The sequence below is a fragment of the Thermobia domestica genome, chromosome 6, assembly GCF_964235325.1.
Source record: "Thermobia domestica chromosome 6, izTheDome1.hap1.1, whole genome shotgun sequence".
In the NCBI taxonomy this organism is placed as follows: domain Eukaryota; kingdom Metazoa; phylum Arthropoda; class Insecta; order Zygentoma; family Lepismatidae; genus Thermobia; species Thermobia domestica.
The window spans coordinates 30,144,793-30,160,934 of NC_137459.1; the positions used below are offsets into that span (position 1 = coordinate 30,144,793).

At 35.8% G+C, this 16,142-nt stretch overlaps 1 protein-coding gene across 2 annotated transcripts in view; it reads right to left on the bottom strand.

Annotated features, from left to right (window-relative positions):
• Positions 1–16,142, bottom strand: part of LOC145687918 (metabotropic glutamate receptor 8-like) — a 1,213,247-nt gene that overhangs the window by 45,005 nt on the left and 1,152,100 nt on the right. Inside the window, exons 9-10 of one of the 2 annotated variants that reach the window (XM_081761476.1) lie at positions 4,843–4,869; positions 3,222–3,327 (exon numbers count right to left, since the gene is read on the bottom strand). In XM_081761476.1, the coding sequence (XP_081617602.1) occupies positions 3,222–3,327; positions 4,843–4,869 (133 nt within the window). The remainder of the gene's footprint in view (positions 1–3,221; positions 3,328–4,842; positions 4,870–16,142) is intronic. The other variant, XM_081761477.1, reaches the window with a different exon arrangement.

Below are 16,142 nucleotides of genomic sequence, written 5' to 3' on the forward strand. Positions count from 1 at the left end.
ACTTGCTTCATGAGAGCTTAATACATAACAGTACAGAACACCGTTGTTGTATGTGCGTTTTATCTTATTTGCTTTTTCTTATTATTTGGAAATGACATTACAGCCACTTTTTCTTTAAAATTTTTGGGGCCCCCAAGAGAGCTATAGCTTGTTTAGCTTATACGCAAATCCGGCACTGAAGGTGACATCCTGTACTTCACAAGCAATAGGTATTACTTTCGATTGTAATGTAATAGGTTCTATGACTCTGTTTAACTCTGCAATGGACAATGATTTTAAGACAGATACTTGTAGTAATATAATGATGCCAAAAGTCGTGATTAATGAATTGAAGTTTAACACGCACGCACAATCGTGCTATTGAAACGCCAGTGTTTGTATGTGCTGCACTGAAAAAAAAGTGCTTTCTAAAAAGCCAACTAAATAATGGACAGAGCTGGCCAGTATTATCTATTGTCTCATTTTGAGAAAGAGAGGGAGGAGAGTAGTGCTTTGTGTCAAGGGCGCCGATCCTGGGGACCAAAGGGGGCCCGGGCTCCCCCAAAGCCCATGTGCGACCCCGCATTTTATTTATGAATATACAATATTTGGCATAATTTGAATTCAATTTGTCTTAAAATCCTCATGCATGCCTTCTGCACCTGAATGCCCCCCCCCCAATTTACAGAGAAATCGGCGCCCTTGCTTTGTGTTGCCGCGATAGCTTCTTATAAGAGGGTTCCAACTTGCAATTGTTTACAGCAATGTACCACATGTCTTACCCGTGTGGCATTTAACAGATTTGTAAAAACCCTTATTATAGCATTGTTGAGTTGATCTCTGTTGCGTTCAGAAGTCTTGACGGTCGGTGCTTGTTCAGCTAATATGTCGAAAAAAACTAGCGATTTCTTCTCAGGCTGGGTGTCTTTCTCGTGTTCAAAGAAGCGCGATTTTCAATCCGTTGATGTTAGTGATAATCCTTCTTCTTCAATGGGGAAAAAGACAAAAAATACAAATACATGTGACAACCAGGATTCGCAATTTGAAGTGTTCGATTTCGAGGAAAGTTAAAATGAACTAGATGTTGGAGAGAGCGAAGACGACAGCATTGCTTCTGAAGTTACTCATTTATATTTTTTGTCTTTTGCTTTCTTGTAATAAATACTTCAAAGATAAAAATGTTTGCAACAGCCTATTTTATCCTTGTTTTACTTTACCTACTTATTGTGTATTTTATGTTATTAACGAAAAGTAGAGTATTATCTGTTAGTCTGCGTTGTTTGATCCTTCTTTTATTTCTATGCATTCATGTGCATTCTTGGAGGGAGAGGAGTTAAAGCAGTCTTGAACTTCTTCGACTACACAGAACACACCGTTATTATTATTTAAAAAGCTGAAAGTAGAGGTAGTGTGTGTGCCACGCGGAATTCGGTAGGTCGAGCATATTGCCACGAACTCCCGCAGCCCATCCTAAGTTCTGCATTTCTTCAGTCTTACCAGGTGAATGCTGGAATGGCACCTTCTATAAGGCCAACACAGCTGTTTTCCACATCCTTGTTTCTCCCCTATTTCGGTCTGAGCCTTAGCTAACTAAAGAGTATAAAAATTGAAATTTAATTATTGTCAAAAAATGTCTACATTGCCCAGTTCTCATTTTCGTTGTCCGCCCACCCAGCAACTAGGTCCGCCTCTTTCCGCCCACCCCATCAAGCGTTCCTGGCGCCGTCCCTGCATGCAACGAATGTAGAGAATTGTCGGTAGGAGTCATGCATATCAAAGACTCTCAGAAATATACTGCAAACTTTAGTTTTCGTATGCTGCACAACTTATGAAATGTGCAGCAAGGAGGACGCAACATGTGTAAAAGAAAAACGTTGCTGAGATCGAAGCAAGGACTCCACTAGCCAGATGAGTGCTTTTTTTATAACTTGGCCACGGTGGCACACAATGAAGGGAGTAAAGAAGCGAGTTCTTATAGACGAAACTTGTATTTGACGAGAGATAAAACAAAGAAAATCTTTGTGCTCTAAAACGCCAGTAGCACGTGACAAAGACGTCAAACGTCACTCGACACGAGGCAACACCCATGGCCCCGCGTGGCGTAGTCGCTAACGCTCTCGCCTTCAGTGAGAGCGGTCCCGGGTTCGATTCCCGGTGGGGTCATTCGGCCGAAAAAGTGTAAATCGAGTTTTCCTCATTCACACTAGAGGTGGTAACTAACTTATAGGTCCCAGGCAGCTACCTTCCTTCCCTTTCCCCTGATAGTGTGCTCGTCGAGGAACGTCATCCCTCAAACGTGACGGGATAAATGGCCTTAGATGCCGAGCGCCCAGAAATCTAAATCCTAATCCTAACCAGGCAACACCGCGATTTCCACACTCACAGTTGGAAGTGGGATATGTTCTATGCCGGTAGAAACGGAAAATAGCAGGAGAGGAGACAATTGTCTGTAGGATACCGACGTCCCAGACATTGCACCTATTACTTACACTAAGTACCGGTATTTCCTAAGTCTTTCCTATCTAGTCATGTTTCATCCTTCTCTGTCAATCTGTCCACATATTATATTTTTGTATTATCCTTCCATACGCCCTCTGTATATGTATAATGTCTGTATCAACAAGAATCTAGAAGATGGGCATATATAGGGCAGAGCAGAATGACCGCTCCCCCCAAGTGATGTGGGATACTAGCAACATACGAAACAGAGGAAATTCCACATAATTCACACGAATTCAGGATATATCTGATTTATCCAGCCAATACGTCCATAGAAATTTTCTCCGTGCACTAGTAACATATCCTGCCAACAAAACGAAACTCGAACACTTCCTCTTCTTAACAGTAGGCGTTTCATTCAAATACAATTAGCCATTTTGAAGTTATAACACTTTGAAATTGGATGAAGTCTTTTAAAACATCCTTTATTTCTTATACTTGTACTGTGATAATTATGGATAAGCTAATTTGAAACTAAATTAATGTAAACTTCCTGTTACTTATAAAAAACGGCAAACCATTACGTTTAGATGAAACTGCTTCAATTGTGAACATGCTTATACCTACTACGCATTATTTCTTCAGAAAATACATTTTCTTGTATCTACAAATGGCATGTTATGGTGAACTAATTTTGAAACAGAAAAAAAAAAAAGTTAATGTTATACGTTCGTGAGGATTTAACTTTACACTAACAAATATAAGAGAAAAGTAAGACACAAAATCTGTTTGATCATACATACCTGGTAGTTCTTAATGTGACCCATGGGACATGGCTCACTACAGATGGATTTTGGTATAGTTGAGTTTTCACCCTTCCATTTCATCATGGTTATGTTCAGCTCGAGTCTGAGAAGGCAAAAAAATATTTTATTCTTTGAAGTTTAAGATTTGATTATTCTTAGATTTGTTTGAATGGCTACATATATATATATATATATATATATATATATATATATATATATATATATATATATATATATATCTTAGTTGTGATATCTTTATCATAGATTTCGGTTTTATTCGACTCCAATTTTGGCTAATTAAGAAATGTGCATCTTATAGACTTGACTTGTATACAACGTAAATATATAATAACTAAATATTAGTGAAATAAACTCAATTTAACGTTCAAACTTTGATTATAATTAGCAAGGATAAAAGAAATGCATTTGTAAAAATAAAGTGATAACTATTTGTATGAATGTACTCTAAAAACGTGTTGAAGTTAATCAAGGCAACATTAATGCATTGTATATGTAGGGTAACTCGGTTTTAGTTCTGTGAATTCCTTTGACGCCAGTGAAATAGTTAAGCGTATAGAAACAAAATGAAAATGATAATAATAGTAATAAATACTACAATTTATTACTAACATAGCATTGTTTTTTTTCGAAACCAATTCAAAGTTTTGCACATTTCTTCGTTCAAGCAAACTTCTTATGAATGTTTGAAACTTATTTCATTCTTATTATTGAAGTGCGTGTATAATTCACATAGAGAATAGATTGTTAATAGCCAAGTATTTTATTGAAATTATGTTCTCGATTTACGAACTTCTTCAGATAGAAAGACTTTCTTTGAAAAGAAGGTAAAAATATACTACACATGACACAATTCGGTTATTTCAGGGTTCAAATATATTACATTTTTGTTCGTTAGCAACAGTTGCTAAGTTTATATTATATTTTCTGTTAGGTCATGTTTACTCTTTGGTTCTAATCTACTAAAAATAACTATTTTAAGAATATGATATACAAGCATTATAAAACATACAAAAAATGCGATAGTCTTGGGTGGGAGACAGGCAGGAAGTTTAGAGGTGGCATGTGTGACAGTCTTTGGGTCTATGTTATCAATAATAAATAGAATTTAAAATTATATGTAAAAATAAATATGCTGCAAAATAGAAAAAAAAAACAATCAATGTCAAATTAAGCGATTTTTGTCATAGATAGCATGCAAGTATTGTAGTCTGAAAGACCTTATGTGATTCTTATTTTGACGTTTCTACTGGATCTTTCATAACTCTTAAAAGAAAATCTACTACGATACCCCAACTACATTTCTTATTTTTTCCTTATTCTCGAACATTGTAAGCACTGATATTGGTACGTACCCAGTTAGAAAACAAGTAACACAAACAATTAACTAAAAATGTATGTACAAAATACATATATGATATATTAAATATAAATAAATTGATCCCCTTTTGTTTGCATAACGTGAAATAAGAAATCTCAATTGTGGATTAGTAACTTAAGTTGTTCTAACATGTTCGAGTCTGAACTACATCTTCAACATCTAAAAAATCATGCAAATATTAACGTTTGCGGATGCTGCAATGTATCAAGCGACACTTACCGGCTTGGAATATCTTTCCCATGAAAACTGAAAAGAACATTTAATATTCTAAAATATTACAGAGTGAAGGAATTCACAGCAGACAAGAGAACGTTAAATCGATTAAATGAAAAACATGGCAAGTGCAGTGACGATTTGTACTTTTTTTTATTTTATTTATTCAGGAAAGAGGGAAAATGTGCTCTTGTGGCATTTACAGTTTTAATAAGTTAATTTTGAAACTGGATAAAACTAATGAAGATTGGCACATAGTTACTGTTTCTGATATGCACGAAAAGTCACGCATAACATTTCCAGCGAGACAAAACAATTGTTCTGACAGCTTTGATGCATTTCCATTTGATATATGTTATTTAGGGAAAAAAAATAACAGAACAATACTGAACACTACACATAGAGTTTTATTAAAGGAAATGTTTGATTTTGCAGTCAATGAAAAATAGACGATTATGATGATCAGTTAACAGATAAGTAATTGGGTCCTTTAAATTTAGAATAGATGTTTATGTTTTCTAAGTTCATTTGTTTGACTTGTAGATCGAAATTTAATTTACGTATTGTACAGTCCGCAGCAAAAAAAAAAGCAACATGAGAATATAAGTTTATTGTGAAACAACGAACTCTTTTGCTCCAAAATAAGTGTGCAGGGGAGGACACCGAAGTTTCTTCTGACGTGATTCGTGCCACTTAGATGTTATGATGATTCCCTGTGCTCTTAGGCGTAGTTTCACAATAAACTTACATGCTCATGTTGCAGGTTTTTTTGCTGCGGACTGTACATAACATTGCAGAATAACTAAGGGATTATCATTCTTTACTTGGATCCTAATTCAGTCTTAATTAAAACTGAAAGCTTAGTATCGTGCTCTGGAAACTGCTGTCGAAATTAGAGAGAAAATTCATGTTCTAACACAGCAAGCCAGGGAAAATCAGAAATAAGTTGATCGTAATTCTTTCAATACTATCCTAAACGTAAACAATAGTAAGAGTAAAATGATATATAATATTTCGGTAAGAATTCGAGAAAAGCGAACGCGTATTAAATGGAAAATATCACATTTGAAATTATTGAATTAAAAGAGTTTCAAACGTATTCATATTATAACAATATTCACACAAACTATATGTGTTACGAAGCGATTGACTTTATTTTAAGACATTTATTACAGATTTTGCCTTAAAAGACATTTGAGGGGGTGAGCGCGACAAATTTAAAAAAAATGGTGAAAAATCGCGTTAAACACATATGTTTTTTTATACAATGTATGACACTTGTGCTTGCTTTTCGTATATTGTACTAAAAAAAAAAAAAAAAAAAAAAAAAAAAAAAAAAACATGTGTTTAAGTTTAACTTGATTTTTCTCCAATTTTAAAAATGTGGGTTAGACCACTGTTGCACTCACCCCCTTACTTATTTCATTAACTGAAATTACTTTTTTAGTTTCTGCTGCTTTGATCATTGGTGCCATTAGTAGAAATGCATGAGCGCCAGGAAGGCAGAAACAATTTTTCTTTCGAGCCTGCTTTCTTAAATTCCACTATGTCGTTTTAATTAGAATTACCAGATGTTCACTCGCAATAATACTATAAAAATGTTGAGTATTATTGTGCGAAGGGTACCGACTTATCACCGTATACATGTAGTTATCAAAAAAATGTAAACCAGTTATACGTAAGAAAGAATTGCATTTTCCTGGCGACGTGGTTTTAGTAAGTCTTCTCGGACTATCAACCAGGTGAAGATATTGACATTCGACATTTCGAGTACAGACATCGCATTCATCTTTAAGGATTGTAATGAAGGGACCAGAGACGAGAGCATGTATTTGGTCTAGGAATTAATTCGTGCGGGTGGACAAGAGATGGCGCAACGAACGGAGCGTCCCACAGTTCCGTGTATCCACACATGTGTTGCAAACCCCTGTCATCGCGTATCGTTCGTAGTATAGGGCAGTGGATTAAAGCGTCAACAACACCAGTTTGTAGTTAAGTGAACATGGCGCAATTTGTGCCTTATAAAGTGTTTTTGCGGGGTGTCCTGCTGCATTACTTTAACATGCAGAAAAGTGCGACTGAAAGTCATCGTATTTTGGTGGAAGTGTATGGTGACCATGCTCTAGCTGAGCGAACGTGTCAGAAGTGGTTTGCACGGTTTAGAAGTGGTGATTTCGGCTTGGCAGACCAAGAGCGAGCTGGACAGCCAAAAAAAATTTCAAGACGAAGAATTGACAGAATTGCTCGAGCAGGATTCGTGTCAAACGCAAGAACAACTTGCAGCAGCATTAGGCGTTGATCAAACAACAGTCTCCAAACGCTTGAAAGCCATGGGAATGATTCAAAAGATGTCACATTGGGTTCCACATGAATTGAAAGACAGAGACTTTGAAAGACGAAAAACCATTTTGGAATTGATGCTTCAACGACAGAGCAGAAAGGGGTTTCTGCATCGAATTATTACGGGTGATGAGAAGTGGATCCATTACGAGAACCCTAAACGAAAAAAGGCCTGGGTGAAACCAGGTGAACCAGGTCCATCACAACCAAAACGAGATATTCACTGGGCAAAGGTTATGCTGTGCATATGGTGGGATATGAAAGGTGTGGTGTACTATGAGCTGCTGCAACCGGGTGAAACTATGAATGGAGAACGTTATCGACGACAATTAATGCGTTTGAAGCAAGCTCTGGCCAGAACACGACCAGAATGGGAGAACAGACATGATAAACTTATTGTTCAACATGATAACGCTCGCCCACATGTCGCAAAACCGGTAAAAACCTATTTAGAAAATGTCGGATGGGAAGTTTTACCCCACCCGCCGTATTCACCAGACGTTGCTCCTTCGGACTACTACTTGTTCGATTGGATGAACAACGATTTGATTGGACAGCGGTTTACTTCTTCAGAAGATATCGAAACATTTGTCTCTGACTGGATCGCTTCCAAGGATGAGGACTTCTTTCGCCACGGAATCCGTACATTGCCTGACAGATGGGCGAAAGTGGTGGCTAGCGATGGACAATATTTTTCTTAAGGTATTTATGTATTTTGTGTTTGTACTACAGCTTCAATGTGTGCGTACCAACCGCACGAATTAATTCCTAGACCAAATATATATAGTGGACTATTTAGGTGCAGAGATATAAGTGGGTGCTTGTGATGGGCTGAGGGAAATGCTGGCTTCTGATTGACTGACGGACGCTGGCTCTTGATTGGCTGTTGTTGTGGCTACGAGAAATGTCTTTATTGAATATCTGTTTTTTTTTTCACATAGTTTGAAACAGATAATTGAGTTGAGTTGATTTTAAATTTAATGTCAGATTCAGCAGCGAGGCTATATGAGACGTGGACCTACTGATTAACGTGGACTCCGAACCACTTGATTGACACAAAGAAGTTCTGTGAGATGGTAATACATAAACTGTGAGCAAAGTCTGGGTCTTATTAGTGATATGTTAGGGGATCATTTATAGTTCGTTAGTAGGGACGGAACGGAACGGTGGGGTACGTTGAAGTGGGCGGATAGTGATGATGAAAATTTGAGAGAATTCGAATTGTGGGTACATGGTTAGTTGATATAAGAGTGTCTAAGGTGTTTAGTTTCTTAGATATGTCGTTGGGAACATTGCCATAGATGACGACGAATGTAATTTATGGCAGAAAAACATAATTGAAGAAAAACACTGTACGCAAAAGAAACGTCAGTGACGGAGATTGGTGATGATTGTCACTAAAGACTGTAGACAGAATGATGTAAATATTATTGCACAATTCAAAAAGTACCTAAAATAGCCTATTTTGATGACCAGAGTTCGACGAGAGCTACATAATGGGGCGTTTACACTTAGTCGATTTAGTCGGACGACTAAATCGACTCGCTGCATTTGCCACTAAATCGAAGCAACTAGGCCGAATCAGATTGATGGATGTGTTCAATTATTTCAACCACAGAAAATAGAACAGCTTTTAATTCAGTTGCCAGTCGATTAGTCGCCTTCGATCAACAAGCGATTAAGTTGAAGTCCCGTTTACACGGTCGATTAAGTTGAAAGTGACTTCAATTCAACTGAATCGAACGCAAATCGACTAAGTGTAAACGCCCCATAACACGTGCTGTCAGGTGGGAATTTCGAGATAGTTTACCGCGGTCAATAACGTTTTAGCGGGAGGACAATAGTACCGAGGACATGCAAAGTTAACCGTTGATGGTTGAAAACGAAAAATGTGGTGTAATTATTCCCATTTTACCTATTCTTCAACAACAGATCGTGTTTATATATGACAGACGCTCAAATAATAATGCTTCTTCTTATCGTGAAACATGTTCGAACACGCCACAACAGGTTATTCCGTGGGTGTTGTGCTTGTGCTCGCAAGATGACAGTAAGTGTGTAGACATTTTATACAAACACGTGCATTCTATGGTCCAGATATTGTTTCCGGGCAATGAGGTAATCTTCCAAGACTACAATGGGCCAGTTCGCACTACTGGAGCAATTGAGACATGTTTTCATGAACATGAGAGAGAACTACAACACTAGCCTTGTGGCCAGTTCACTAGCTCTCAAGTGGTAGAGCGTTCACCTCTGGTGCTTGGGGTCTCGGGTTCAAACCCTGTTCCCGCCAAGTGAGCTTTGTGGTTGACAAACACCGTGTGCATGGGTTTTCTCGGGGTTCTCCCGTTCCCTCCCACTTTCTTCATTCCACCACTTCATTCATCTCTCATCATCACCATCTCATTTAGCCTAACTGGCATAAACGTGGGACGTAAAACTCAAAAATTTCATTTCATTTTTTTTCGAATACTACATTCATAAACCATGTTTGTGTCGCAATAGCTTAAATTCACATGGAGAGTGCTAAAGCAAATGGTCAAATAAATCTTTATTGTTGTCAAATTCAAAAACTCAATTCTCGAGCGGAAGCGAACAACTGTTCCATTTAGCTATAGCAGGGCCAGCAAGAGAAGGTCTCTGACAGCTCGCAGCAACATGCCACTACTCACATGTCAAGGCTTTTTTCGGTGCATCTATAACAGCAATTTAATTAATGGTGTAAGACTGAGTGACCGTGGTTTGTAACACTAGTACCAAAGTAGGGGCTGCGTTGTCCCTCCGCATGTGGTAAGAAAAGTCAGAGACTATCTCTTGTTGGCCCTGCTATAGTTATCACAGTCTTGATACAAAAAGTAGTCTTGCCTTTCTCACAAACAAGTTCCTTATCAATAGACTGTGGAAACAAGTTTTCTTTTTAAAGTTGAAATAGATGTAGAAGCAAAATCAAGAAATAAAGATAAAAGAGCTAGTTGCACTGGGAATTGTAAACTGATATATTGAGATTGAATCTCGATATTGAATTCTATAAAAAGGATTGCCATTTTTCCTCTGCAGGTACGTTTACTTTATCTTTCACTATCATAATCGATTATTATTTAAAGAAAAAAAAACAGACACAATGAGATTGTATTTGTTGTGTTTATGCCTTTCTGAGTTCGAATGTCTTTTTCCTCTCCTTCGTTGTTCACTCATACTTAAAATCGTGGCTTTTAAGATTTGTTCTTTGTGCAGAAATGGGGCCAGCAAATGATGTCATTGCACGGGGAGGCAAATTGCTTAGGCCTGCACTGGTTTACCATATCTTCTTTATGTATTTTCCCTGTTTGTTCCTCCGGGAGACACACAATCCCAAGAACTAATTGATGGTCCACCATCAATTTTAGCCAGGATATAGGGATGTTAGGAATCGACTTAGTTGATAGGGTGGCTCATCTATTTGGTTTTAAGATATGGACAATCAGAAATCGATTCTACACGTATCATATAGTACTCCTTCATAGTATGCAATTAACTACACATACGCGTCACGGTGGTTGCATACCTCTCAGCTACTTTTATTGCTCTCAAGTTTTGAAACTTCCATTTTTACATTGTTACAAACCAAATTCTTTAACGTGGTGTACACTATGATATTGCTACCGGTTTTGAAATAAAGAAACCGTTGCGAAAGTGATCTTTTTGCTTTCAGTCGCACTTTGACACACTGAAATATCATCCTTAGAAATTTTTATAATTCAAAAGCAATCATTATAACGAATTAGAAAAGATAAAGGATCGAACTCAGTGAATTTAGAAGAACGAAGAAAAAATGTTTCAAGTTTCCCGCAACTTCCTCAACTTGTCACTGCCCATTACGATGTATTTATTTCACACAAATGCCATATGCTTCACAGTTATAATAAATAATTGAATTCTGTGTAACATTGTTCAACATATGCATTTTTTTCTGGGATTATCAACATAATAAATGCATTACTTTTTTTCTGGAATTATCTGCGGTTTGAATCAATTTTCTACCCAGGGAGACAATTACCTGTCAGAATAATCGTTGACAATTTTAAAGCAGGAATTTGTTTCGAGGGAACACATCAGGGAAATATTGAGGAGGTGCTTCATGTTCGATTTGATAGAAGAGTTTTATAGCTGTTCCTATCCATTTAGCCAGAAGAAATTGATTCATATCTTATATTCTGGAAAATGTAATTTTCACTTTCACCTGTGTCATATTAGAAAATTCTTACAAGTTTAAGGAGTTGGAATGGTTATAACACACACACACATTATATATATATATATATATATATATATATATATATATATATTATTATTATTATTATTATTATTCAGCTCAGTTATTTTCCTTCGTTCGCAAGATTTTGCGCTTTGCCATATCAATAAAATTATATATGCTGTAGTGGAGATTATAGTGTTGTAAATATATGCAAATAAACTAGCAATCTTCCGTATTATTGAAAAGAAAATAATCATTCACTGATTAGTTTATATTATTAATTTGTTTTAGCAAATCCTTATTGTAAGTACACACTAAATTTAGAACATAGCTTAACTAGCCATCTCATCATTTACTTTATTATAATTCAAATTAATTTTTCATAAAAGGTTCGTTCCATTTTTGTTCTAAATATCAATTTAAAAAAAAAAAAACTTTTTTTCCTTTTGTGAAAATTTGACTAAATTTAAATTTGATATCTCATAACTCAACAACCAAAACCCTGTAAACTATAATGTTTCATATATTTACTCAGTTTATTAAGGTGTATGGATCTTATAACATCAAATATTTCTCTGAAAATACTACTACTACTACTACTACTACTACTACTACTACTACTACTACTACTACTACTAATAATAATAATAATAATAATAATAATAATAATAATAATAATAATAATAATAAGCTTTATTTTATGTGCTGAGAATAACTGGAATGCAGCAAAAATACAGCACTTTCTTACAATTCACAAAATTATTTTAACACTATAGTATAGTAAAGGAGATAAATAATAATAAACTTTTTAACTTGATAAGATAAACTCTGACGGTGTAGTTTATGTCAATTACTAAAACACTAAGACGTCAAAAAATAAAAGTAAAGATAAAAAATAGTAAGTTATATTTAAAAAAAGTATAAAGTAAAATCAGAGCTCCTTCGTAGCTAAGCGGTTAGCGTACGCGCCTTTGCTGTGGGAAACCCGGGTTTGGATTCCCGAAGGAAGCTCATGTGGTTCGAAGTCTACGTTAATCAGTAGGTCCCGTCTCATATAGCCTCGCTGCTGAAAGGGACATTAAAATCAATTCAACTCTAAAATAAAGTCACATTTTCAGATATTCGTCTATTATAGTTGTTAAAAGTCTATAGATTAAAATATATTTCTTATTATGTGGTCGGAATATATATTTTTTACTTGTACCCTATATTGGAACTTTAAAATCCGTATTTAATATATATATATATATATATATATATATATATATATATATATATATATATATATATATATATATATATATATATATATTTATATATATAGTCTGAGTTACATTGGTAGTCAAATATCTTTTCTACAAATATAGAGTCAATCAATTTTGTTCTGTCAGCCAGTTGTTCCAATTTAAAATGTTTTCCAGTGTCCATACGTGTTCGAGTAATAATTTAGTCCTAAATTAAAACAAAGTATTCGAAGAAAACACTTTCGGATCATTTCAAGTTTGTTCACGAGAATATTTGTTAGGCTGTTCCAAATCACCGATGTATATTTCAGTTACTACTACTACTACTACTACTACTACTACTACTACTACTACTGCTGCTACTACTACTACTACTACTACTACTACTACTACTACTACTACTACTAATAATAATAATAATAATAATAATAATAATAATAATAATAATAATGTCATTGCCCGTATCGGACACATGATCAATTCATATGAATATACAGATGTATTATCAGTTTCTTCATCAAATATTATATCTGATATTGGTAATGATACCGAAACTGTAACTTATATTAGAAATTAGAAATTGCAATTTATATCAGATTTTTATTTTCATTGAAGTTGTATGAGTACTTCAGCTTTAATTGACAGCATTATTGTTTTATAACCCTCGCACTACCTAGGTAGTTTTCGTAACGCGAACTACCAAGAGGTGGGATTTTTTTGTACTCACCTGTTAAGATTAAATATATCTAACAAAAGAAACGAAAAAGAAACTCTCACAATAAGCTACAGTGACTGAAGTGAACAGTACACGGAAAAAGACTTACCGCCAAATTAAAAAAAAACGCGGGATAAAGGTATTTATTATACTGCCACCTAGAAATGACATTTCTAAATGTCAGTCACATTTCCTACTAACTGGGGGTTGGGGGTACTTTTTGTCCATAAACATGCTGAGCAATAACATTTTTTTTTACACTTTTAAAGAAACGATTAGAACGGACATTACAAAAAAAAAATAATGTGGTGGGTACAAAGTATCCCCTCTGTTGGTAGTGTGAGGGTTAAAGAAAAAATAAAGTAAAGAATGACAAATATAGCAAAGTGTGTTTTCATTTGCTAGGTATATGAATAGTGAATTGTTGGCAACACTGCTGTTTCATATGAACTTTGCACACGAAAGGTGTTTTAACCAAATTGTTCATAAAATAATTTCAGTGTAGATGCAGACAAAGAAGAAAACTTTTATTATAGATCCTATTTTGGCAAAGTTTTAATAATAAAAAAAAAGAAAATAACGTTCCTGAAGGTGACAAGGCGTAAAAATGAATAGAAAACTGCTGTGTTTCTACCCAAATAGATCCTAACAAATGTAGAATGCTTACTTTCTTCTGTCTGGAATGTATGTTACGTAAATGTCATTCTGAATCTTAAAAAAAAAAAAAAAAAAAAAAGTTTCTTAGAAACGCTTTGCAAAACAAGCTGTCTTAACAATAAATATCAGGTAATATATGTGTAGGTGACGCGACCACACATATTTGTTCCTCAAACCTTTTTCTTCCGACCCATCGATCGCACAAATATCTTGCCAATCCCATTTCAATAGTTTTTTTTTTCATTGATTTACATGAAATCCGCCGCGTGACTACCAGCAAATTGAAAGATGCAAACAGCAGGGGTGCCATATTATTTACATGATGGCAGAAGCAAAAATTATCTGGAATATTTCTGAACCTTTTCCCTTACATGTGTTGAGCACCGTACATATTTTAAAGGAATTCTGCATTGGATAATATAAAATTTTTCTTTTTTAAATTCTTTGTAAGTGCAAAACTTTTTGGATCAAAAGATCCAATATATTTCAATCAAAAAACTTTCTTGTACGCCTTACACTGGAGATCTGCATACAGTGTAGCCAAACCCGAACTATCGCCTAACTCAGTATAATGTGCTTATTCCGTATAGAAATACGAAACCTTGATTTAGGGCCGTTGAAAAATTTTGTGGTCTCCGATCCAAAACCTAATTCTTAGCCAAGATCTCAATCTTTCGATCCATTTTTGGATCATTTCTAAAATTCTTGTTAATATGATATGAAAAGGTATTAAACAAACAATGAAAAAATAAGTTATATAATGTTGTTATTTTTAAGTATTTGCACTCCATAAAATTATGTTTCCTTTATATCAGTTGTTTTACATTAAAAAAAAAAAACTTTGATTTCTAAAAGCATTTTACTTTTATCAGATATATTTTAAATGATATTTGGTCTAGGAATTAATTCGTGCGGTTGGACAAGAGATGGCGCAACGAACGGAGCGTCCCACAGTTCCGTGTGTCCACACATGTGTTGCAAACCCCTGTCATCGCGTATCGTTCGTAGTATAGGGCAGTGGATTAAAGCGTCAACAACACCAGTTTGTAGTTAAGTGAACATGGCGCAATTTGTACCTGATAAAGTGTTTTTGCGGGGTGTCCTGCTGCATTACTTTAACATGCAGAAAAGTGCGACTGAAAGTCATCGTATTTTGGTGGAAGTGTATGGTGACCATGCTCTAGCTGAGCGAACGTGTCAGAAGTGGTTTGCACGGTTTAGAAGTGGTGATTTCGGCTTGGCAGACCAAGAGCGAGCTGGACAGCCAAAAAAATTTCAAGACGAAGAATTGACAGCATTGCTCGAGCAGGATTCGTGTCAAACGCAGGAACAACTTGCAGCAGCATTAGGCGTTGATCAAACAACAGTCTCCAAACGCTTGAAAGCCATGGGAATGATTTAAAAGATGTCACATTGGGTTCCACATGAATTGAAGGACAGAGACGTTGAAAGACGAAAAACCATTTGCGAATTGCTGCTTCAACGACAGAGCAGAAAGGGGTTTCTGCATCGAATTATTACGGGTGATGAGAAGTGGATCCATTACGAGAACCCTAAACGAAAAAGGGCCTGGGTGAAACCAGGTGAACCAGGTCCATCACAACCAAAACGAGATATTCACTGGGCAAAGGTTATGCTGTGCATATGGTGGGATATGAAAGGTGTGGTGTACTATGAGCTGCTGCAACCGGGTGAAACTATGAATGGAGAACGTTATCGACGACAATTAATGCGTTTGAAGCAAGCTCTGGCCAGAACACGACCAGAATGGGAGAACAGACATTATAAACTTATTGTTCAACATGATAACGCTCGCCCACATGTCGCAAAACCGGTCAAAACCTATTTAGAAAATGTCGGATGGGAAGTTTTACCCCACCCGCCGTATTCACCATACGTTGCTCCTTCGGACTACTACTTGTTCGATTGCATGAACAACGATTTGATTGGACAGCGGTTTACTTCTTCAGAAGATATCGAAACATTTGTCTCTGACTGGATCGCTTCCAAAGATGAGGACTTCTTTCGCCACGGAATCCGTACATTGCCTGACAGATGGGCGAAAGTGGTGGCTAGCGATGGACAATATTTTTCTTAAGGTATTTATGTATTTTGT